This window comes from Protomyctophum bolini, assembly GCF_963924005.1.
Source record: "Protomyctophum bolini genome assembly, chromosome: 23".
Classification (NCBI taxonomy): domain Eukaryota; kingdom Metazoa; phylum Chordata; class Actinopteri; order Myctophiformes; family Myctophidae; genus Protomyctophum; species Protomyctophum bolini.
The window spans coordinates 8,085,764-8,110,613 of NC_137884.1; the positions used below are offsets into that span (position 1 = coordinate 8,085,764).

Consider the following 24,850-nt stretch of genomic DNA (forward strand, 5'->3'; position numbering starts at 1 on the left):
GGTTAACGATTTGCGTTTTTGGCAACCAAATTTTGGTTGGCAAATGCGGAAGTGCAACCGAGCGCTCAATGTCAAAGCCCAGCTGCACGCCTGTGCACGGGGTTTCCTCGTCATAAATCCACGGGTCCGCCTGCAGTTCACGCTCTAACCAGTAGGGCCGAGTGCTTCAACATTGGAGAGCCGTCCCTGGGGGATTGGTGTGCACATACCTGTGTATTCTCCCCATATGGAGATAAGAGGTGACTCAGCTGAGCTGCTGACGTTCCCCGATGCATCTCTGTAAAGGAGGAACAAAGAACTCCATGTTTCAATGGCACACACAGTTTCAATATGAGAGAATGGGCTCTATGCACACAGAATACCTATACTTTCGGACCCCTTCCCTACTTCCTTAACAGGTGTTACCGATGATACTAATCAGTGGCGGAAACTCCGTGGGTTCAGAGGCGCGATTGAACCCCCTGGCATTTTGGCAAAGGCGCGACTGAACCCACTGCATTTTGGCAAAATATATCTATAGCCTATGCACTGCAGTAAATTATGCACCCACTGACTGTCCACTGAAATTCCCCCTCCCCAGTGGTCATGTTGTCATGCACGTAGTTACAAGATAGGTGTTGGGCCGCCGCGCATGCCGCATTCAAATGCTAATAAGGTGGCTTTTGTTCGAAAAAACAAAACTCGTTTTTTTTCCACCGCTGGGGGGGGGGGGCGCTGCTTGAACCCCCTGCCGTTATAAGAACTTTCCGCCTCTGATACTAATGAAGGCTCTGTTCCAGTTAGTGTACACTAGTCAGTGGTTCTCAAACCTAACCCCTAAATGTAACATTTGTACACTCTCAGAATTACAAACAGGCTCTGCTGCAGTGTTCATGAGCGCAGCTCTCGTTCTTATGACAGCGACTGGAGGTGTGGTGAGGACCACTGCTTTGAATTGCTATTATTGTTCAAACATAACAGAAACCAAGGATTATATATTTCAAATCCTAATCATTCTTCCTCCACACTGGGAGAAAAACAGCATCTGAAAGTTTGACGGTGCTTTTTTTTTTTTTTTACACGTGAGTGTAGTTAGAACTTTTCCATTGCATCTTATGAGAGGTGGTGTTCTTCTGCTGCCTTTATGCGCGCGCATGCTGTTGCTTATCAGTGTGACGTCGTCTGTTAAGGCGTCTATTCAGATGTTCCCATGGTCCTATATAATAAATAAACACAGACAAAAGCTAAGAACGTGGCCGTGCATTGTGTGACTGAATCACTTTATTTATTTTATTTCTTTCACGATTTTGTAACCCATTTTTTCACCCAGTGCCAATTATCTAATCGAATGTATCCTGGGCTCTACACTCCCTCTGCCAACCTGGGGAGAGCAACGGATTGACCTCATGGTTCCTTTGAGTGTCCAGGACCTTCTAGCTGCGAGGCGACAGCACTACCGACTGCATCACTGTGCCCCCCCCCCCCCCCCCCCCCCCCCGAATCACATTTTAAAGGGCAAAACTCACAGGAACACGGACGACGCCTCGGCGTAACGCTTTGGCGGCACCTCCAAGCCTCCGCTGGACTTCCTCTTCCTGAGAACCCGCCCGCCTCGGATGCTGTGCTCGCCGTCGTTGGCTGCCACGTCGCTGCCCCCGCACGCCCCCGGGTCGAGGGGGGGGCTCGACGACGTCGCCGCCGCGTCACTGCCGCGCGGAAACACGTCGACCGAGCTCTGGGCTCCGTCCTCGGCCGAGGACCTCCTCTTCTTCGGCGCGTGTCGGATGGCGTCAGAGGACATCCCGGACGCCCTGTCCATAGGGCTGTTCACGATCACACACGTTAAGTTATTTACAGTTTGTAGTACAGGTCAATACGAAACCTGCTAAGAGGATAAAACCAGAAAAAACACTTGTTTACATAAGGGTCCTCCATTTTCAATTAGAGACGATTAAAATATTTATATCAATCAATAAATACACTCTTTTTTTCCAAGAGTCTGCTTTCGATACTGAAGGACTGTTGAATGGGATGAGTACACAAATTAAATGTAGAATTTAGCCATTGACGGTCACATTATTATTGCGTCATCAATAGCGGTGAAAGTAATCTGCATTATTTTGAGACTGATTCGATACCGATATGGAATTTCTATGGCAGATTCCGATATGCTACCGATTATATTGTGCATCTCAATTTTTGCGTATGAACAGTTTTCAACATGGACACGACTTGACGATTACGACAGCATCATTGCGATGATCTCAATTCTGTAATAACTGTGTGACAACCCTCACCTGTCGATAAGGACCTCCGAAGGTTCTTCTTTCTCCAGAGACGAGGGGACGTCAGCAGGGAGCACCATCGGGGGGACGGACAGGGAGGACAGGATACAGTCGTCCATGGGCAGTAGGCCGGGATCTGAAACGCCAACAACACAGAGAAACAAAGGCTTTAAGTACATCTGAGAATAGGGAATTGCAGTAGAAACCAGAAGCATTTTAGTCCTAAAATATATATATACATATCTATTTAGAAGACAACCTCATTAGAGCATAGAGCATTTTAATGTTCCGTTTCCTAACACAATTTGTTTGTCTCTCACTCACAGTACACCACACACACACACACACACACACACACACACACACACACACACACACACTCTCATAAGCAGTGTCAAAACAGGTCTGAGTCCCCCCCCCCCCCCCCCCTCCTCTACCTCCTCTTGTGATGATTTCTTGAAGTGTATATTTGTACGTCTCTAAATGTTCTTGAAATTGAATTGAAAATGGTGGACCCTAATTGTAAACAGTTACATGTGTAATGCTCTATGGTGTCGTCCACAGTTAACAGTTGTTGTATCGAGTTGCGGCTGAAATGTACCTATTCTGTAAACTGTTAATAAATCTTTCAATCAATCAATCGATCACTCAACCAATCAACTGGCAAAAAAGAACCTTCACAAAGAGCACCTTTGGCTTGGACGTGGTTTCTGCGCTGCTCCAGCACAGCCTTCATGTCTTCTGGTGGAGAGAAGGACTGCAGGCAGTCATCGAGGAAGGAAGGGCTGTCGCCCAGCCATGCAACCATCTGGGAAGAATATTTGATCATGATTACCGTCATCAATACCAAAACATTACTTTTGCATTATTTTGCCTTTTTTTTTCCTTTTGCACCATTAACTTCTTGCAGTTATTAAAACCCATTTTGGGCGGGAACGCCTTTTGGTGTTAGCATTATGTTATGCTTTAGCTAATTTTGAAAAATCTAAGAACCACTGACACAGGATGTAGAAGGCATTTTTAGAATCTGATCTCAGGTCAAAATGGGTTAAATTATGTTTATAAGATGTTTATTTACCAATGCAACCTATAATTGAATGTCATTATTAGAACTATCGGCCGATACTTAAAACGATGAATGACATATTGTGCATCCCTAATTAATTGTTACTGTAATAATAGTCTCGAGTAGCCAGACAGCTATTCCACAATCTCCGAATGCTCTATAGAGTCCGGAACTACACCTCCCGAAATCCGAGTAGGAAGCTGCCATTTCCGTTCACAATTTTTTTTTTTTTTTAATATCTTTAGAACTTATTTTTGTATTTCCATTTCTGCTAAGCATCAAGCTATATATGCTTAGATGATTTATATTTATATCACAGTAAATTTGCGCGATTGTAAAGACGAAACGAAAGTGGGGAGGACGCTCCACTTCCGGTTTATCTTTTACTCATGATCAGAGCTTCCGTTGCTCCAGACTGTACGATGGAAGCATTTATATTTTACTCATGATCAGAGCTTCCGTTGCTCCAGACTGTACGACGGAAGCATTTATATTTTACTCATGATCAGAGCTTCCGTTGCTCCAGACTGTATGACGGAAGCATTTATATTTTACTCATGATCAAAGCTTCCGTTGCTCCAGACTGTATGACGGAAGCATTTATATTTTACTCATGATCAGAGCTTCCATGGCTCCAGACTGTATATGACGGAAGCATTTGAAAATTGTGAGAGGCAAAAGTCTAGCAACGCGAGACTACTGTAATAACTAACGACAACAACATTGTCATCACGCAGGTTGAAGGTCGTTGGCTGAACTGGACCACCTGTGTGAAGTCAGGCACGGGTAGGACTTCTTCCAGTCTGGAGATAAACTCCCACACTAACATCTCCAACGCAGTGTTGTACCTAGAACCAAAATGGACAGGGAAGATATCCTGTGGAGGGGGAGACAGAAAGGGGGAGACAGAAAGAGAGACACAGAGAGAGAGAGGGAGTGAGAGAGAAAAGAGAGAGAGATAGCGAGATAGACAGATAGAGAGAGAAATGCAAATGTATTATTTTGATGACATTAATTAAAGTAGTACACCGTCACAAGGTTTTCTACCTTTCAAATGCCACTAAAATAAAATAACAGGGTAGAAACTAGCCTGGCTTTCAACCAGTGGTCCTTGAGGGTGTTCCACGTGGTTCCCAACTAATTGATGGAGAGTTGGTAACCAAATGGACCCTTATTAGATCTTTGACACATGAGAGTGTAAAATGAAACCAAATGGACCAAGATTTAACTTATTGTTAAACATCTGCTTTAAGAAATCTACACACTTAGATAATGTAGAATAATTGTTATTTTGATCAACGACTATTATCTCTGCTATGGAACCACTACCAACATCAATACAGTAGGGAATTATGGACAAAATTCAATCCGACGACAACAAGACATTCTAAGTTTTGTGTCTGAGAGGCTACATCTCATCAAATGGTGATCCCGTGGCTCAAATGCCTTCACATGAAAAGGGTTGAAAATCACCGTGTTATACTAAATGCATTAAAAGGATAGTTCAGTCAGATAACTCACAAATAGATTTAACCAATGGGGGTCCACAGTCTAATAACTGTCAATGTGGGGGTCCTTGACATGAAATAGTTTGAGAACCACTGACTTAAGGGACCTCAGGGACCTGTGCGAGCTCACCCTGAAGAAGTGCTCCCTCTCTGTAGGGTCATCCAGCAAGGTGTGGACCAACTCCACGAAGTTCACCTCGGACTCCTCCACCTGGTTTATTGTCACCTGAAAAGCGCGCACACGCGCACACACACACACACACACACACACACACACACACACACACACACACACACACACACACACACACACACACACACACACACACACACACACACACACACACACACACACACACACACACACACACACACACACACACACATTGCTATTTTGAACCTTTTAAAATAAATCTACAAGCTTACAATGTGTTGATGTATCGGCCAGTGAACTATTTGAAAATGTTTTTTTTTTAATCTTATAATGACAATAAGACAAAATATAAAGTAAAAGCCCCTCGTCCAAGTTTGAAACACATAATATAATATAATCTGTTATTAATGCGACGTTGGTATAACCCACAAAGTAAAACTAGCAATAAGCTTTGGGTAAAAGAAGATAGATGTGTTCTTACATGGCTGTCCTTGGCGGTGCTGATGGGGGCCTTGATTCTGTCCAGGTGAGGTTGGATGGTCTGAAGATCGGCTGGGTTCTCACCCCGACACAGATCCAGAACCAGCTGGAATGGAATAGAGCAGTGGTTTTCAACCTTTTTCAGAACAAGGGCCAATCCAACATAGTTTAGCAACTGTTGCTATGCAGGTCAAGCTTTCGCCACCTCATAGCGGCCAATGTTATTTTGCATGGCTGTGTTGTTGAACATATACACGGCTTAACGTCGAGAAAGCTACACGACTGACCCACCCAGCTGATGGCAATAATACTAATGAATGACCGTAGCGTAGTCTTACCGTGCAACATGAAAACTCCTGTTAAAAGTTGATTTCTCCCTCCTCGTGTTTCTAGTTTACTTAAATAATGTCATGCAAATTTGTCCAGTGCATAGCCTACTACTGCAGGCCTGGTTGACTAGATCTAGAAGTAATTTTGATGCTCTTGCTACTGAAATGATTTATATTATTCATATGGAGAAATCCTGTCATTTAACATGCATCTCTATGGGGGAGAAGGAAAGCTTGCCCTGTCTCCTCGCTGCTGACATGCCTACTGGATTAGGACGGGTTGGGGAGGAGGGACTCTTGTTATGTGAAGAAATAAGAAGATATGGTTTGCCTGTATGTAATCGTGACAGCTCTATTTGAGCCTGGCAGAGAAAACAAACCGACAGACAGTTGTTACCCACCCTGGCCCTCAGGCCCATGACGAGCTGGGCCCTCTGGCTGTAGCTCATCAGCTCAGGGACCAGCTCCGTCACGGCGGTGATGAACTCCTCCAGCATCCCATAATGGTCCACCAGGCCCTGCTGCACCACCTGCCACATGGCGGCCGAGAACAGCTGCAGGGGAGGAGCCAGGAGGCGCAGGTACGAGATCGTGAGGTCCTTACCTGCGCATGCACGGGACAAAGACAAAATCACACTCGTGTGAAGTCGGTGCTTTCTGGTCTAGAGGGGCAGGTATAGGTACTAGGTAGCGCACGGAGCAAGCGCTGTAGAACATTGGTTCACCGATCTGAGCGCCCGCCCCTGGAATCCGAGACTGCTCGCCCCTTTTTTCAGTTCATTTCAAATAACATTTAGTATTTCCCTGAAATCTGAAATCCTCTTGTATACAGATTTATTTGATTGCATAGTAGTCGATCTCTATACTCTGTAAAATGTAGAAAGAACATGTCACACAGACGGTGACTGCTTAATTAAGTTAATTTAGGACCTTCTAGCAGTTCAGTTCGTTTTATTAATCACATTTCTTCCATGTAGCCCATGTTTTGTAATGGCATCATCATGCTATTATGCCCGTGGATATACAGAGTGAACTTAACAATGATACATTAATATGATAATACCTTTTAAATAATCACAAACATGAATTATCATTATGTTTGTTATTTACAGCTAGGTAGAGTAGTGGGGCGAGATGGAAAAGGGGCGAGCGTACCTGTTACCCGCCCCTGCTCCCCTCCGACCCTCCCCTCCCTGGTAGAAAACAGTGGGGAAAACTGACGTCACTCTATTGAGAGTGACGCCCCCTCTGCAGTGTAGTTCCCATCAGTGTGTCGTGTCGTGTCACGCCACCATATATGGCCATCTCCCTATATGAAGATCACGACACTGACCTCATCAAACCCTGGACCCTGCATTTGGAGCCGGCCAGCAACTCTACATCTGACCTCAAACCCTTAGATCTCCATATATGGATTATGGAGCTGACCTGTTCTGACATTCCATATGATCCTATCCCAACCCGTCCTTCCTCTTCGATGTCTCTCTTTTGACTGATACCTGTGCATTCAAACTCTAGTAGACAGGACCGAAAATTAAGGACCGGCCCTACCTGGGCCCTAACCCTGTACACTCAAGACACTGCCCCTATTGCCACCCTTAGATCTCCATATATGGACCTGTTCTGACATTCTAATATGATGTTGATCTGACCTCTTCAAACCCTGTACACTCAAGACACACTCCATATATGGCCAGACCTCATCAAACCCTGTACACTCAAGACACTGCCCCCACTGCCACCCTTAGATCTCCTATAGCCTATGGAGCAGACCTGTTCTGACATTCCATATGTTGATCTGACCTCATGCAACCCTGTATACTCAAGACACGCTCCATACATGGCCAGTAAAGTACAGAATTCATTCCATATTCCATATGTATCCATGACAAAGCGAGAGCGAGCGTGTGCACACACACACGCACGCGCGCACACACACACACACACGCACGCGCGCGCACACACACACACACACACACACACACACACACACACACACACACACACACACACACACACACACAGGCAAAAACAATCTCTATCTCCCAGCCTGATGGATATAAAATAGACTAAATAAATGAATTAAACTATTTTATTATATGAATATGCGTGATATCCAAGGGATAGGGTTTCACACACACACACACACACACGTTTCACTGACGTCGGTGACTTATCGCATTTCGTGACCAAAGAGGTCGCTGTTTTGGGAGAAATTGGCATTCCCAGTATATTTATGATTAAATTGATATGTTGTCTTTTTTTATTACTTTTCATTCAATCTGGGCGCCCTCTGATGTCGCAAGAAATTGACAAGTCACCCATTTTTTTCCGGCAACCTCCAAAGGGAAAAGAAAATAAATAAATAAACAACCCCCCCGGTTTACTTTGAATAGATTTTGAGTAGTGTGAATCACCCATTGGCCATAGTGATTCCTCGTGATGATGGTCTGAAAGCATCACAGGAAAGCACTATAGTAAGCAGAATGGCGGCACAGTGCCAGATGAGATGGTGATCAGATTTACAACATTAAATAATAAAGAAATAACGACCCGTCCTTTTACTCCCGCTTTCTTATAATTATTGTAAAGTCGGATCGTTATAAACCTTCATGAATGCCTCGGCCAGTGATTTATTAAAAAATAAATGGCATGCACGCACCTCGACTGCAGTCATGTTCACTTCCGCGTTTCATTTTCCATCCAACAGCCAACAGAAATAATAAAGAAAACACATCAACGAATGCCCCGGTCTTTGGCTTAATTCCTCCGACCAGACCAGTTGATGGTTCTTATATTATAAAACAGAGACCTTAACCTTAGATATTAGATATTCAAGCACGTGCAGATCATCACACTGAGAAATAAATGTGCTTTATGATGTCGCTGTAGATGTTGTGGTGGGAGAGGAGGGTCGAGAATAAAAGGGTTCTGGTCTGGTCTCCTCGATCCGCCTCAATCCAGATCGGAGGAAAAACCCTCTTCCCTGGTTGGCTGAGGAAGACCTGGACCCTGCAGGCGTGCTTCGACTTTCACGCCGCTTGGTGGCGCTGTCTCCACTGCTGCACTGCAGTCCACGTTGTCGCTTTGATTTATAAATCAGTTTGCCTGGCTAGTGGCTATAATGAGCACTGCAGACTGCAGCACAAGTTACAACTTACAACACACCAATAAATAATCAACAGTAATAAATTAATATCTTAATTATATGGCAATTGTCCAAACAACTTGCATAAGTAATTTATTTATTTTTGCCCCTGACCCTAAAATAAAAAGGTGCCCTTAGGCTTCTACAATACCATATTCATATTTTGTCTTTTTATAAAGAAAGAAAAATAAAACACTATTGTTCATTACTAACTGCTCAGCCTCGTACACATAGCCTACAGACAGTAGGCCTACCTGAGAACAGAAACAGACCATCTGCTGTCACCCGTCATGGAAAGATCCAAGAAAACAAAGCAAATAATTAATTTTATTCCCATAACTCTACTGTATTTACTCACACAATTAGGTTATAAAATGGAGAACATGGATCCTGCTTGATCGTTCCTAAAACAAAAGATGCTGTGTCAAGAATACATAATTCATACAAACAGGATTTGCACAATTCCCCAGGTCATCTTGGAAAAGAATGTATGTATTTGTGAACTTGATGAAATTTAAAACTAAGTTCACTTTTTGTTTTATTGCTGACATATGATGACATAAGGGATATTTTGGTTAATATGATGTCTTCTATCTGTGGGAATTTCATAGATTTAAATGACTATGTAAAAATGGAGATATGTTTTGCCAAAGGGACTTTTGCTGTGGCAGATTTTATTTGCCGAGCTTGGGAAAGAAGACAGAGTACTCTTACTGAGTTGTAATGAATGAATTATGTAATGTAAACATGCTGTAAATGCAATTGTGAAATGGTGCCTTATAAACCCATGAGGGTTGGGCACAAATTGTGTGCAGGACACGAAAATAAACAATCAATCAATCATATACATATGTTTGATGTCATATTATGTGTCATCTATCAAATAGCTCATCACCTACTGGTAACCTGGGAAACTGCAACGAACACTAATTCATTGAAGTAGCCTACAGAACTTGATCAGGTAAATTGACGGTCTAGCTTGTCATGTTACCAAAAAGGGAGAAAGTGCAAGCACAAGTCTCATATATTATTAATATACGAGTCTTGTATCAAGGTTACTATAACCTCTATGTGTCAAGTGAGGAAGAAAATATTTAAATTAATAATACACTACACATTTCATCCATGCATTCAACAGACCACTTTGCAGACTTAATTGCAGTGTACTCAAGTATTGTACTACTGTATTGTACAAATTTGATGTATCTTTACTTTACTGAGTATTTCCAATTTCCAGACGAGAGAGGAATTTATCTGGCCCCCAGATACATAGGCTAATCATTTTTAATTAATAACATTTAAGGCTGTAGCGAGTGACACCACAAATCCACGAAGCGCAGGGAATCGGGCTGGAACCTGGAATTTAACATTAATGTGCATGAAGTTGCCAACTCAATGTATCATATCCTTCAGATCTCTTTTCACATGAATCCAAAGTCAACCTTTTAACAAATCACTAGACATCTGTGCAAGCTTACACACTATTGTGGGGTAATTTAACCGATGCCTCCTCTCGTCTTCTTTTTCATTTTATTTTTTAAAGCAACACAGCACCTTTAAGATCAAAGGGAGTGTATTTATTTATTTTTTGCACTTTGAGGATGGAGCCTTGTGTTTGTATAGCTTCGAGTGGTGTTGGGGTAAATCACTACTACTCCGGTAACTTTGATAAGATGTCTTCCCCCATTTACACTCTTCTGTTAATGCAATGGAACTGGGCGAGTAAAGTGAGGGCGCAGCGAAGCATTTATATCAGCCAGATGACGGACAGTAACCCATTTTGCCGTTTTAAGCATTATGGTATACTTTAGCCATTGAAAAATAGCAGATCTACAAGCTCATAGTGCCACACTACAAGCTTGTAGATCTGCTGAAAATGTGACACATCTTTGAATATACGTTTTTAACTCAAATCATTGCTTCTGGGGCGGTCTCTGGAACAACATATTTTCAGATGGGAGTCGGTGGCCGATTAAATATAATGTTTGGGGTCCTTGACATGAAATAGAAACATAAGGTTTTTCTGAAAACTGTCAGGATTTAGAAGTCATTTTGTAGAATCTGGTCTCAGTCCTAAATGGGTTAAAGAGGCTAATAAATAAAGTTTATTGCATCGTGGCAGCGAGCTGTACGGCCTCCACTCTTTTCTTTTCACCAGGCTGGTGGTGGGTCGTCACGTGTCTCTTCAGATTACCCTGCTGCGTGAACTGCTTCTCACAGAGCGGACACTTGTACGGTTTGATTCCGTTGTGGCAGAGCATGTGTCTCTTGAGGCAGTTGACGGTGATGAAGCGCTTCGGGCACTCCGAGCAGGGATACGGACGGTCGCCCGTGTGAGAGCGAACGTGCACTATCAGGTGGCTGTGGCAGGACAGGCCCTTCCCGCAGTGGGTGCAGGTGTACGGGGTTTCCCCAGTGTGGTGTCGGATGTGCAGCTGCAGCTCGGCCGAGGACAGGAAGGACTTCCCGCACGTGGGGCACAGGTAGTTCTTCTCGCCACGGTGCATCCGCATGTGTCTCGCGACGCTGCCTTTGCTGAAGCGCTTCCCGCAGAGCGTACACTGGTGCGTGGGCCCTTCGGTGTGTATGCGCTCGTGCTGCCTGAGCGAGTAGCCACAGAGGAAGCCCCTGCCGCAGTGGGAGCACGTGAACGTCCGTCCTCTCCTGTGGAGTCGCTGGTGTTGGTAGTAGCCAGATTTGCTGTGGAAGCCCTTCTCGCACTGGCCGCAGTAGTACTGGAGGGTGTGGAGTTTGAGGTGAGTCTTCAGCTGGTTGGGAAGCTCGAATACCTTTGCACACTGCGGGCATTTAATCTCCTCCTCAGTGAAGGTCTTGTTCATGGGTCTGGTGCTCAGAAATCTCCGGTCCTCCCCTGAGGGCTCCTTCCGCACGCATTGCTCCTTCTTGCTTTCCAAGGAGTGCTTTCTCTTTTGATTAGACACCCTCTTCGTCTCTGGAGACGCTTTCTGTTTACGCCGAGGTTTTTTGTCGGAGTCTCTTTTCCGTCTGTGTACTTTAGGGTTTTCAACTGAGCATCGTGTCTTTTGCCGAGCTTTTATTCTGCTCTTTCTTAACGGCTCCATCCCTGCGGGGGAATCGGCCACCTGATGTTCCGTCGCCATGTGCTCCTCAACAACTTTCTTCTCGTGGTGGGCAAAGGTGCACCGGGAGCATACGGCCAACTTGGAAATCAGACCTGGAAATGACATACATAAACATTTAGTACAACAGCTTGAGACAGTTGACTTGACTGGAGCATTTAAGGCCTATTCATATTACTCCAGTTTTAGGTGATAAGGTGACTACCGCGGTGGTTCGGGAAACTACAACATGACTGAACTGTGGTGATAAGTGACTCACCCCAGGACTATTCTCAGCTTTTACCTACTACCGCCACCGCGAGTATGCGTGAGCCTTTACTATCACTTATTTTAACTTTTAATGGACTGGACAGGTCATTTAACAAAAAAAGGACGGTACACAGTCAGACATCAAGGACATTGCTGCTGTTTTTTGAGGAGCGCTAGCCCCTCCTATATTCAGCTTAATATTAGTGTAGATTTACATCTTACACATACATTAAACAACCATTGACAATGAATGGAGAATTTACGGCATAATGTGTCTGAGCAAATCGACATGTTACGTCATGATGATCTACGATGATAAGAGTGGCCCTCACTTCATACGGGTGTGGTTATTTTTATGGACAATCCGGTTTCACATGGACATGGTACTTAAATGACAGTAAGACTATTATTGCCTTCATTGCATAGCCATATCTAAATAGAGAAAAAAAAGAGACATACCCACTGATTTTGTCAAATGTGATCTCTTCATTTGCAGCCACTTGTCATTAGCGCTCACTCCCTCGTCACCAATATAGTCATCATCGTCATCGCCATCAACATCGTCATCCTCAGAGTATGTGCAATACTTCATTCCTGAACTGTGAAGGGTGGCCAGTGTGGAAAGGATGACATCTTCCCCACTGCAAAAAGGACCTGTTGAGAAACACATGAACATAATGTAGAACACAGCTCAATATACTGCTGAGGAGGACAGAGTGTGTCTAGTGTGTGATTTGAAAGAAATTGAAAATGAAATTCATTTTTACTGCCCATTATATGAAGAATTAATGTATTATTTTGTAAAATGACAACCATCTGTGTAAACTTTTTCTGGAATTTTGTTTTAGGAAAGGTATTTTTGCTTTAGCAGACTTTTTATGCAAAGCGTTGGAAAAAAGGCAGAATGTATTATTTGTGTAAAAAAAGAAAAAGAAAAACAGTTTCTTGTACACAATGCAATACTGAAGCAATGATTTGTATGGTGTGTCCTATAAGTCTATGTGGGCTTGGGCGCCTTGGGTGCATGACACAAAAATAAATAATCTATCTATCTATCTATCTATCTATACTGTAGAATTGTGAATAGTAGCTGGACAAAAGTGGTGCTGATAATAAATGAATCGATCAATTAATAATGATCATATTAATTGTGCATATAATACACACAACATGCAGCACCAAACATTTGCATTGGGATGGGGGGGGGGGGAAGAAGTGCAGCAAAACACACCACCGCTGCTCAGAGATCCTCGTTGTCTGTGATGAAGCAGAAGGGTCTTGAGCGCGGATGGATCAGAGAGACACTTCCCAAAGTCTTCTGTCCCACAAAAGTCTTCTGGAAGCCAAGCTTCCATCTGGAAAATACAGAGGACCTTTCTTTTGCATGCCTTTAGCTTATTCATCTCGTAACCCTTAATCTCTGCCGTTCCGAGCCAGGGGACAAAGTTTTTGTTTTTGTTTAGTTTTTGCTATGAACCGAAATGTATTCAAAGTCTGATTTCTAACAGTCAGGCTGACATACACGCTGTAAAAGCCATTATTTGGGGCAGCGGTGGCCTAAGGGTTAGAGGAGCGCCCTTGTTGCCGAAAGGTTGCCGGTTCAATTCCCCCGGACGGGCGGGAAAAGAATCTGGGTGGGGAAGTGATTGTCATCACTCACCCAACACCGCTGAAGTGCCCTTGAGCAAGGCACTGAACCCCCAACTGCTCCCCCTGGAGCTGCTTATTGGCCAACAGTATAAGACTGTGGTTGTACTGGTCAGCTCCCAGGTTTGTGTGTGTGTGCAGGGCGTTGCTGAAAATGAGCACCTGAAGCACCTGTGCTTCCCTGGGTAAATAAAAATAGTGTTCAAATTTGATTTGACTGTGAAGCACTGATCGAGTCAGAAGGATCTTCCTCAAGCTCTCTAATGTTTAGCTGCAAAGTACTGTATGGGGCGGCAGTGGCTCTGAGATGACAGAATCCATTTCAACAATCCTGGTCACTAAACTGCCTCCCCCTGGCCAGCCGGGGCGCCTGATGGAGGGGAAAGGAACTGGTTGGAATAACGTGTTCCTTCCACGCGCTACGTCCAACCAGGGAAACTCCCCCCTGTCAGGTGTAAAGGAGCAACTTGGACACTCAGGCATGGGAAGGAAGCATGAGTTGCTCTCCGTTGCTCTCCCCTTGTCCCCCATATATGGCGACTAGGTTGGTGGAGCGTGTGTAGAGCCCAGGATCACATTAGATGATTGACACAGGGGTGAAAAATGGGTTACAAAATCGTGGGATAAAAAATATAATAATTTTAAAAAAGAATCCATTTCAACAGATTGAAACAGATGAAACAGAAAACAGTAGAAATGGACCTGTATAGGAAGCGTTTGGTTTACTTGTGTGTAGTCCGGTACTGGCAGCATCTGCTCCAACCTGGAGAGGAACTCCCAGACCAGTTGCTGTACAGCCGTGTTGTATGCCGGGCCGTAGCTCACAGGAAACAGCTCCTACAGAGATGGCAAGAGAGTCTGTCAGCACTTTCAAGTAATGCGATGCAACTACAGTTCTGCCTATAGGCCTGGCCCTACATGGGATAATACTACAGGCAGGTGGCGACCGGAAACATGAATCTGAAACGTCCTTTTCAGAGCCGTCATTTTTAGAAAGACGGTGGTGGCAAAAAAGAAGTTACCATAGACCCCATTTCGAAAATAGTTGCAATTGTCATCCCCTGGTTCCTCAAATGACGCCCCTGGTCCCCCCTATCTGTAGCGAGTGAGCGTGACTTGAAACTTAAATTATCCTGGTATACACATTTGTTGCATGAACACTTTGAACAGGCATTACACCCAAGGGCACAGACGACTCACTTGGAAGAAGTGCTCTCTCTCAGAAGGAATGCTCAACAACTGAATGAGGTTGGCAAAGTTGATGTATGATGTCCTCAGCTCCTCTTGGTCTAACTGTTAAAAGGCATGAAATATAATGTTAACAGTACACAGATTGGAAAAGGTTACATTTATATTTCTTTGTAGGTTTAGAGATTATTCGGAAGCAGCATTCAACTGATTAAGCTTAAATACTTTGGGCTACGCTGCAGGCTGGGAAAATAGTTTAGCTGGAGCAGATACACTTCTGATTTCCTAAATAGATAAATTGTTATATAGTGTGTGCCGTCTTGTCTATGATTCATGGTGTACTATAGGGGGATTGTGTGTGATTCATGGTCATCCCATTATATTACAGGGGAATACCATGTATCATACTTTTATTATGAGCCATTGTCAGCTAGGAGAGGTTCCATATGGGGCTAGATCTTTGTATGCTTGTATATTGTTCTGTACCAGCTCATTGGTCTTGTGCCTGGTTAGAGTGTCCGCCCTGAGAGTGGAAGGTCGGGGTTCGATCCCCGGCCGGGTCATACCAAAGACTAGAAAAATGGGACCCAGTGTCTCCCTCCTTAGCAAAGTTACAGTATGGGGATCCTAAATACGGTAGTCTCAAACTCAAATCAACCATTCAGAGCCTATTGATGTAGAGATAAAAAGGCAGACAATATTAATTTGGGTAGAATACTGTGGTTTGTTTGCATGTACACAAAACAGTTAATAATAATAATAATTATTATTATATGCCATTGAAGACTAGGCAGAATAGACAATTATCACCGACCGTCGAGTCAAATCTGGATGCTATGTACGTAACACATGTGCGGAATTTATCCAGGTGGCCTTGAATGGTCTGCAAATTAGCGGCGATGTCTTCTTGACACAAGTCCAGCACCAGCTGTAATGAAACAGAGAGAGAAGAGAAGAACCCCGTGTTTAAAAAAAAACCTACACACAAAGCCACATGTTGTAGCACCGCTCAAAAATAGGACAACAGCAGTGACATGACTCACAACACCAGACAAACCACGTGCAACCCAGATTCGGCTCAAACAAGGGATTAAATTAATTTAGCTCCTATGCCACTAAAATGTGGAATGCCGTACCAACAGCCATTAAGACACTGTATGTGAATTCCCTTGACTCCTTCAAAACCGCTCCTACGGGTGGCTGCAATTCAAAACTGGCCCCTGTAATAAAAATCTGGCCTAAATGGGTTAACAAGCAATAATACATAGATGACATTTCAAACCTCACCCTGGCTCTCAACCCTAGGAGTAGCTGAGCCGTCTGGCTGGGATTGAGCAGTTCAGGAAGCGCGTCTATCACCAGACCTATGAACTCTGCCACCTTGTCATACTGGGACACGTTGCGCTGCTGGACCACCTGCCACACGAAGGCGGACATCAGGCGCATGGGTGACACCAGGAGATGAAGGGAGGGAAGAGGAAGGCCTGAAGTGACAGTTGACAAACCCCACATTTAAAAAAGGAGCATTCAGTGATTTGGGCGATTTTGGAAAAACAGGATATGCACATTTGACCCCTGCAGTTCACTGGGGATAGGGAGGAACTAATTATATGGTCAGCACACTCTATGGTAGGGAGGATTATCACAAAAAAGGGAAAGAAAGTGATATTTGAATTAAGTTAAATCACTGAATATACCTTTTTAATTCATAATTTAATTTTGTATATTCACTGAATCACTGGTTTACAGATGTTTGTTTGATTGATTGAATAGTTTATTAAGAATTTGCAGACAAAATGCAGAGGAAAGTACAGTTCAGGTACTGCGATTAAGAGGATTTAAATTATAACCCAAGAAAGCCTATGTCTTGTTAGATCTATAATGTCTGTGATCATTCATATACGTATAATACTGTATGTAACTACAGAGACATTCTAGGGCTAATGTCTTTGTTTACATTGGACTTCATCATAACTAGCTGGGAGGGAATTCATAAAAATGGTGCACTTTGGTGACTTTGGTGACAATTCACTTATAAGTTATAAAACATGACTGAAAGGACCCCAGTGGAAACTTAAGCCATAGAGCTAAATCCTCTTAGGAGACATTGTATTGAACTGTACTTTCCTGTGCTTTTTCTGCAAACTGTTAAAGTATTCAATCAATCAAAACTCTTGCAGGTTAGGCTCCCTGCAGCTCATTGTAATTATAATGAACAGCTAAACTATAAAAGAACAGACAAATCAGGGCGAGCTAACACGGTTAATAACGTCTTTGATATCATGTCGGTAAATAAAAGCTCTGTCAGTAGTCAGTTTTGTTCACAATGAATAAAACTGACATATTATTAATAACCGCAGCGTTATGGTTGATTGTACAGACCTTGTTCCATGGCCAAAGACATTATCCCGATGTGCTCAAATAAATATTATAGTATATAGTAATGAATCATTTCCGTAAATATCTACGTCACGTTGTTCGTCTGGCAATTCAGGCTGGCAGATTCGTGATAGTCAGACAACACATCTAAGTACGTACATCTGTCATTGAATGATTCTTGCGACCTCTGTTAACGGATTGCGCAGGGAAATAAAATACAACATATATATCAGTCGATCCTGTATCTTAATATCACGGGTCCATCCAGACTCCCAAGACCCGTTTGGTCAAATTTGGCCAAATATATAACACTCCAGTTCAGTAGGTGGTGGTATCCTACAACCACAACGTACGTTGTTCAGCTGAGAAGAATAATAGAGAAAGCAACATTAGCAACATTATCATTTGTGGCACGTTTTACATGTCCTCCTCGATCTTTAAAACATCAACAACAACACCACCAGAACAACCTTTAATGATGTATTTGAACTGAGTTTGATTCTTTCTTTTTTTTTTACATTATGGAACCAATTTGTGGTTGTTTAGCTCACAACAATGAGCTCGGGATTTACAGGTACGTTTGTAAACATGACAGCTACTGTATGTGCCTTACATGGCCTAAAGACGATGCCTGTTTGACTTGACTTTAGATATTTATTTAGGATTATACCGGTAGATTCATACATGCTTAATATTAATTAATATAATATATTTAATACGTACTATTACAGTACTATAGTATTTTGTGCACATACATACATACACATACATACATACATACATACATATATCCACACTGTCAATGAAGCTTATTAAAGTGCTGCTATCAGCTGGTGTGTGTGTGTGTGTGTGTGTGAGAGAGAGAGAGAGAGAGAGAGAGAGAGTGTGTGTGTGTGTGTGTGTGTGTGTGTGTGTGTGTGTGTGTGTGTGTGTGTGTGTGTGAGAAACAGAGTCTTGAACCTTAAGATGAATTAAGTTCAAACCATTTATGTACGTATATATATTTTAAATGTTGCAGCCAGGAGAACTTGTGAAATACCAGTATGCTGTTGCTTTTTTTTTAATTCTTCCAGGTGTTCTGTCGTCGTCACATTCTCAACATGCTCTATAAGGACGATGAGGTGTTGGTGAGGTACCTCAAGATGGTGACGGAAATGATAGTGCTCTGTGGCACTCTGGCCCTTTCCCTATCCTTCTGGCTCATATCCATCGTAATCAGTACCTACGACGGTGAGTAGAGGTGCTCCGATCGATCGGTGATCGGATGATTTTCATTCTAAATGACTAGATCGGTGATCTACCATTTAACTCCTTGAATGTCACGGGGGCAGGGGCGGCGGTGGATCAGGGTTAGAGTGGGCGGATGGTAACCACGAGATTGCCAGTTCGAACCCGGGCTCCCCAGAGTAACCCCAGAGTTAGTGTCGAAGTGTCCTTGAGCAAGACACTGAACCCCTATTTGCTCCTGATGTGCTGGATGGTGCCTTGCATGGATTCCGCTGCCATCGGTGTATGTATGAATGGGTGAATGTCACCAAATCTATGTAAAGCGCCTTGGATAAAGGCACTATATAAATGCACCATTTACCACGTGTAACTGTAATATCAAGTTTTAGTCGCAGCGGCACACGCTGGATACTTTGGTTTTCGTGGTCCCAAAATTGTTTCATAAAAAGGTGCAAAAAAAATGTGGTTTGTAAAGTTCCATCATTCATCATTATTTAAAACTGAAATGCAAGTCGCAGTTTTAACCCTTTCACGAGGGTTATCTCAAGATGTTCGTTTGTATTCCGGAATGATGTTTCTCTCTCTCTCTCTTGCCTTTTTTGAAGTAAAAAATAATAATTTATACGGATCCCCATTAGCTGGTGCTATAGTCTTCCTTCCTGGGCTCCAAGGCATTAATATACCGGTACATTAACAACAACAGAAAATATTATTTTATTGATATGATTGTGCTGTGTGTCTGTTTTCAGGCACACTGCAGCCCGTATCGCCATGGCGATGGTTTTTCTCCATCTTAGTTCCCGTTGTGGTGTCAGTCAGAGGCGTGAGGAAACGCAGTTTGGACTACACAGGAGCCCTGGGAGGTTTGTCCTTAACGATTCCCTATTGAACCCATTTTGACCCGAAAACGATTCTAAAAATGTCTTCTAAATCATGACAGTTTTCTGAAAAACCCATGTTTCTATGTCAGTGGTTCTCAAACTATTTCGTTTCAAGGAATTGGGCTATATGTATTTGGACGCCGACCCCCATCTCAAACTATGTTGTTCCAGGAACCCCTCAGAAGCAAAGATTTCAGTTAAAAACATTCGCTCTGAAAGGATATACATTCAAAGATTTCGTCTGCTATTTTTGAAAAGTCATGAGAAAGGGGCCGCAAATCTTTGAATATATATTTCAGAGCGAACATTTTGAACTAAAATATTGGATTCTGGGGGGGGGTCCCTGGAACTACATATTTTGAAATGGGGGTCCGTGGCCCAATAGAGATAATTCTTGGGGTCCTTGACATGAAAAAGTTTGAGCACCGCTGACATAGAAACATGGGTTTTTCAGAAGCCTTTTTTTATCGACGTCAGGCCTAAATGGGTTAATTTGACATGACTCTCCATCCAGCGCTCCTGGTCGGCTTCGTGCTGACGATGGCGAACTACAGCTTCTTCTCCACTCTGCTCACTTTCTTCTTCACCTGCTCCAAACTGACCCGCTGGGGAGGAGCCAGGAAGAAGAAGATAGACGCAGAGTACAAGGAAGGTGAGACGTCACCGTTCTATCGTTGATCCCTTACTTACTGCAGGGGATGGGCAACCTCGACAATGGAGAGGTCCATTATATTTCACATTGGGCCACATTGCATATTTCTGTCATATAAAAACAAATAGCCGATCTACAAGCTCAAAACTCGTTTTTCATGTTTGCATGTTTGGAATTGTAACAGCTGAAATCAATAATATATCAGTATTCTGATATTAACTTGCGGACCGCATGTGGCCCCCGGGTCGCCAATTCCCTATGTATGTGTGTTGTGCACCAACATTTGGTGCAGAATCATTTAATGATTCTGTTTCTATCTCTGCCTATTACTTTAACCGGTCCTATAACATCAAATTAAACTTTTTCACATTTTGAACAATCAGGCTTTCATATCATATGGGTGCTTTAATGGAAATTGCTCTCAGGAACAGCTCAACTGATTTTGTCCTCATCGTGATGTCATCAATGTCACCCTACTTTGTATAATTCCTCATCTTCTTCAGTCTTCAGTTCCATGTCCACTTTGTTTCCAATGTCCACCATTGTTGATTTTCCAAGCTGGCATGGAATGGAAACAAGCCTGGTTTTATCTAGCATCAGTATTATAATGACTTAAATATTAAATAATCTGCTTATCAGCACCCCCACCACCTCAGGACATGGTGGTGTAGTCTACCGTTATACACTATATACGGTACATGCCGTGCCGATGTTTTTGGAGGGAAAAAATTGTATACGTCTGTTAATCATTTCATCCATTGACCACGTGCAAGGGTATAGCATATGTACGGTTGTATATAGGCTCTTCTTCATTCCATCTATTCTACAGCTTGTAGATCGGCTATTTTTGGATAATGTTCCCCTCCCAGAATATGGATGCTGGGGTTCAAGTGGTTAATCTCTCCCATTTCTCATCGATTTTTATCGCTTTCTATCTGTGCCTGTTCTTCCAGTTTTTATTTTGAAATTTCACTAAAGTGAAGTTGCAGCAACTCATTTTCAAGGGGGTTCCTTCCTACTCATCAATCAATTTCCCTCTCTCTCTCTCTCTCTCTCTTCTCCCCCCCCTCCTCTCCCCAGGTGGTCAGAGGAACTGGGTTCAGGTCTTCTGTAATGGTGGCGTTCCTACAGAACTGGCGCTGCTTTATATGATAGAGGTACAAACACACACCCTAGGCCTAACGGGACAGGACACACTGAGACACACACCCTAGGCCTAACGGGACAGGACCCACTGAGACACACACCCTAGGCCTAACGGGACAGGACCCACTGAGACATGCACATCCTAGGCCTAACGGGACAGGACACACTGAGACACACACACCCTAGGCCTAACGGGACAGGACACACTGAGACACACACACACACCCTAGGCCTAACGGGACAGGACACACTGAGACACACACATCTTAGGCCTAACGGGACAGGACACACTGAGACACACACCCTAGGCCTAACGGGACAGGACACACTGAGACACACACCCTAGGCCTAACGGGACAGGACACTGAGAGACACACCCTAGGTCTAACGGGACAGGACACACTGAGACACACACATCCTAGGCCTAACGGGACAGGACACCCTAGGCCTAACGGGACAGGACACACTGAGACACACACCCTAGGCCTAACGGGACAGGACACACTGAGAGACACACCCTAGGTCTAACGGGACAGGACACACTGAGACACACGCATCCTAGGCCTAACGGGACGGAACACACTGAGACACATACCCTAGCCTTTAATCTGCGCTTAATGCTGCTACTGTTCTTCTTTAAGATTATAAATCACAGGCGACATTGATTATACTTGCATATTGTACTTTATTGTTTTTTATTTCAGGTTGGGCCAGGTGATTTACTTGGTGTTTCATTTCAGGTCGGGCCAGGCGAGATCCCAGTAGACTTCGGGAAGCAGTACTCTGCCTCCTGGATGTGTCTGTCTCTGCTGGGCGCACTCGCCTGCAGCACGGGGGACACCTGGGCCTCGGAGGTGGGGCCTGTCCTCAGCCAATCGCCACCACGGCTCATCACCACTGGGAAGGAGGTCCCGGCAGGTTAGAGGCCCCGTTGTCCTACCTTGGAATAGTTTCAATTGAAGCTACTAATGATGCTGCTTTTTTTTTTGTTAGTGATTGAATAAATCAGCATTTAGTGTTATGCATCGTAACAAACGGGCAGATAGGACTTTTCTTTACTGTCATCGGCAGTGAAGTGTTGGATTAGACGTAGATATCTGTCAACGGCAGGGAATGTGTTGATATTTAATTTATTGAGCGTGAGCACACATCTTGCCGCTTCTTGTCGCGTATATGTGCGCCCACACTCTCTCTAATCCATCCCGTCTCGTTCAGGAACCAACGGAGGAGTAACTCCCGTGGGATTGGCCGCGAGTTTCCTCGGTGGGCTCGTCGTGGGCGTGGCTTACTTTTTAACTCAGCTGCTAACGATCACTGACCTGCACCTGGCCGACCCTCAGTGGCCAATCATAGTGTACGGGGGCGTGGCCGGCCTGTTGGGGTCACTGCTGGACTCTTTCCTGGGAGCTAACATGCAGTACTCAGGTACACAGATACTACAGTAACATGCAGTACTCAGGTACACATACTACAGTAACATGCAGTACTCAGGTACACATACTACAGTAACATGCAGTACTCAGGTACACATACTACAGTAACATGCAGTACTCAGGTACACATACTACAGTAACATGCAGTACTCAGGTACAGAGCTACAGTAACATGCAGTACTCAGGTACACACATACTACAGTAACATGCAGTACTCAGGTACACATACTACAGTAACATGCAGTACTCAGGTACACATACTACAGTAACATGCAGTACTCAGATACACATACTACAGTAACATGCAGTACTCAGGTACACATACAGTAACATGCAGTACTCAGGTACACATACTACAGTAACATGCAGCACTCAGGTACACATACTACAGTAACATGCAGTACTCAGGTACACATACTACAGTAACATGTAGTACTCAGGTACAGAGCTACAGTAACATGCAGTACTCAGGTACACATACAACAGTAACATGCAGTACTCAGGTACACATACTACAGTAACATGCAGTACTCAGGTACACAGATACTACAGTAACATGCAGTACTCTGGTACAGAGCTACAGTAACATGCAGTACTCAGGTACACATACTACAGTAACATGCAGTACTCAGGTACACAGATACTACAGTAACATGCAGTACTCAGGTACAGAGCTACAGTAACATGCTGTACTCTGGTACACAGATACTACAGTAACATACAGTACTCTGGTACACAGCTACTTTTGAAAAATCGTGAAAGACAGACAAAAGTGCATGAGCACATGTCCCTCTCTCTCCCCCTGCCTCTCCTGTCTCCAGGTTTTGACAGCAGCATAGGTAAGGTGGTGAGTCACGAGTCGGCGACCACCCGGAGGATCTGTGGGAAACCCATCCTGGACAACAACTCTGTCAATCTCTTCTCCTCCGTCCTCATCGCCCTCGTCCTGCCAGGGCTGGCCTGTTGTGTCTGGCCACGATAGGACTGATGACGACGCGCTAGACGTAGCCTCGCGTTAAGCCAGCCTTCATCTGCCTTTGCGACGCCTATTGCCCCGGGCAGAGTAAGTCTGGCCCCTCTCAACCGTGGGAGGACTTCGACACGGCCGAAGTGGTGACGAGCCAACCACATGCGTCTGGAACCAGGCTATAACCAACCAGGGCCCAGTATTCAAATATGGGGCGGGACATTGCAAAAAAGAATAATCTAACACTGAGAGGGACGAGACAACTATCCACACAGTGATATTAGTAGCGAGGCTAGCGCAGACACATTACATAATATTAACATACACACCATGTTTGCAGCACACCACAAGGAATGTGGTCTATTAATGTCATTAAGACCTGAGGAACCAGATTCTACAAATGTCTTCTTAAATCCTATCCTATAGAAATCTATGTTTCTGTATTTGTGGTGCTCAAACTTTTTCTGTGTCAAGAACCCCTAGAATTTTTACAAATGTATTTGGCCACCAACCTCGAAATATTTTGTTCCACGGACCCGCCCCCCCCCCCCCCCCAACAAAAAAGAGATCTACAAGCCGGTAGCGCGGCACTCGTATGAGCTTGTATTTTTCAATAGCTAATGTATAAAATAATAGTTAATGTGGTTAAACGCTAAAGTGACACAGATGCGTTCCAGCCAGGTCTTAATGGGTTCATGTCATTATATTATATTACAATGTGATCTGCAGAATGACTATTTGATCTGCTATTTGATAAACGGATCAAATGGCATTTGATCCATCGATGAAATGGCATTTGTCATAAGGGGCATTCCTGCAATCTGCATTCCAAATTGCCACACAGACTGTTAACACAGATAAGCACACACACAAAGACACACAGACAAATGCAGGAAAGGTCATTGTGCTTTAGACGTGTTCAAGAAGTAGTTTTTTCACAACTAGAAGATAATGACATCAATAATGTATTTCAAATTGTCAACTTCAGGAAAACAAAACGTGGATGACCACTGGAACGTTTGCTAATAAAT

General features: G+C 43.8%; 2 protein-coding genes across 6 annotated transcripts in view; one reads left to right on the forward strand and one right to left on the reverse strand.

The window, feature by feature from the left end:
• LOC308311162 (uncharacterized protein) overlaps positions 1 to 17,580 on the reverse strand; it is a 38,566-nt gene extending 20,986 nt beyond the window's left edge. The window contains exons 1-15 of one of the 3 annotated variants that reach the window (XM_080757727.1): positions 17,517 to 17,580; positions 16,422 to 16,618; positions 15,949 to 16,062; positions 15,147 to 15,239; positions 14,673 to 14,783; positions 13,531 to 13,654; positions 12,759 to 12,953; positions 6,203 to 6,405; positions 5,474 to 5,578; positions 4,969 to 5,064; positions 4,097 to 4,207; positions 2,955 to 3,072; positions 2,277 to 2,400; positions 1,506 to 1,802; positions 210 to 277 (exon numbers count right to left, since the gene is read on the reverse strand). In XM_080757727.1, coding sequence (XP_080613853.1) covers positions 210 to 277; positions 1,506 to 1,802; positions 2,277 to 2,400; positions 2,955 to 3,072; positions 4,097 to 4,207; positions 4,969 to 5,064; positions 5,474 to 5,578; positions 6,203 to 6,405; positions 12,759 to 12,953; positions 13,531 to 13,654; positions 14,673 to 14,783; positions 15,147 to 15,239; positions 15,949 to 16,062; positions 16,422 to 16,618; positions 17,517 to 17,538 — 1,978 coding nt within the window. In that variant the 5' untranslated portion in view covers positions 17,539 to 17,580. Of the gene's footprint in view, positions 1 to 209; positions 278 to 1,505; positions 1,803 to 2,276; positions 2,401 to 2,954; positions 3,073 to 4,096; positions 4,208 to 4,968; positions 5,065 to 5,473; positions 5,579 to 6,202; positions 6,406 to 8,463; positions 8,694 to 12,758; positions 12,954 to 13,530; positions 13,655 to 14,672; positions 14,784 to 15,146; positions 15,240 to 15,948; positions 16,063 to 16,421; positions 16,619 to 17,516 lie in introns of those variants that run through there. The other 2 variants (XM_080757728.1, XM_080757729.1) reach the window with 2 other exon arrangements.
• A 262-nt stretch (positions 17,581 to 17,842) lies between these two features.
• Positions 17,843 to 24,850, forward strand: part of tmem19 (transmembrane protein 19) — a 7,336-nt gene continuing 328 nt past the window's right edge. The window contains exons 1-9 of one of the 3 annotated variants that reach the window (XR_013963573.1): positions 17,848 to 18,087; positions 18,587 to 18,743; positions 19,490 to 19,603; positions 20,136 to 20,273; positions 21,354 to 21,430; positions 22,160 to 22,337; positions 22,635 to 22,844; positions 23,674 to 24,259; positions 24,294 to 24,850. The exon at positions 24,294 to 24,850 is cut by the window's right edge and continues 328 nt beyond it. Coding sequence is in view for 2 of the 3 variants with exons in the window: in XM_080757407.1 (XP_080613533.1) it covers positions 18,614 to 18,743; positions 19,490 to 19,603; positions 20,136 to 20,273; positions 21,354 to 21,430; positions 22,160 to 22,337; positions 22,635 to 22,844; positions 23,674 to 23,834 (1,008 nt within the window). In the remaining variant the exon portion in view is untranslated. Of the gene's footprint in view, positions 18,088 to 18,586; positions 18,744 to 19,489; positions 19,604 to 20,135; positions 20,274 to 21,353; positions 21,431 to 22,159; positions 22,338 to 22,634; positions 22,845 to 23,673 lie in introns of all 3 variants that reach the window. The other 2 variants (XM_080757407.1, XM_080757408.1) reach the window with 2 other exon arrangements.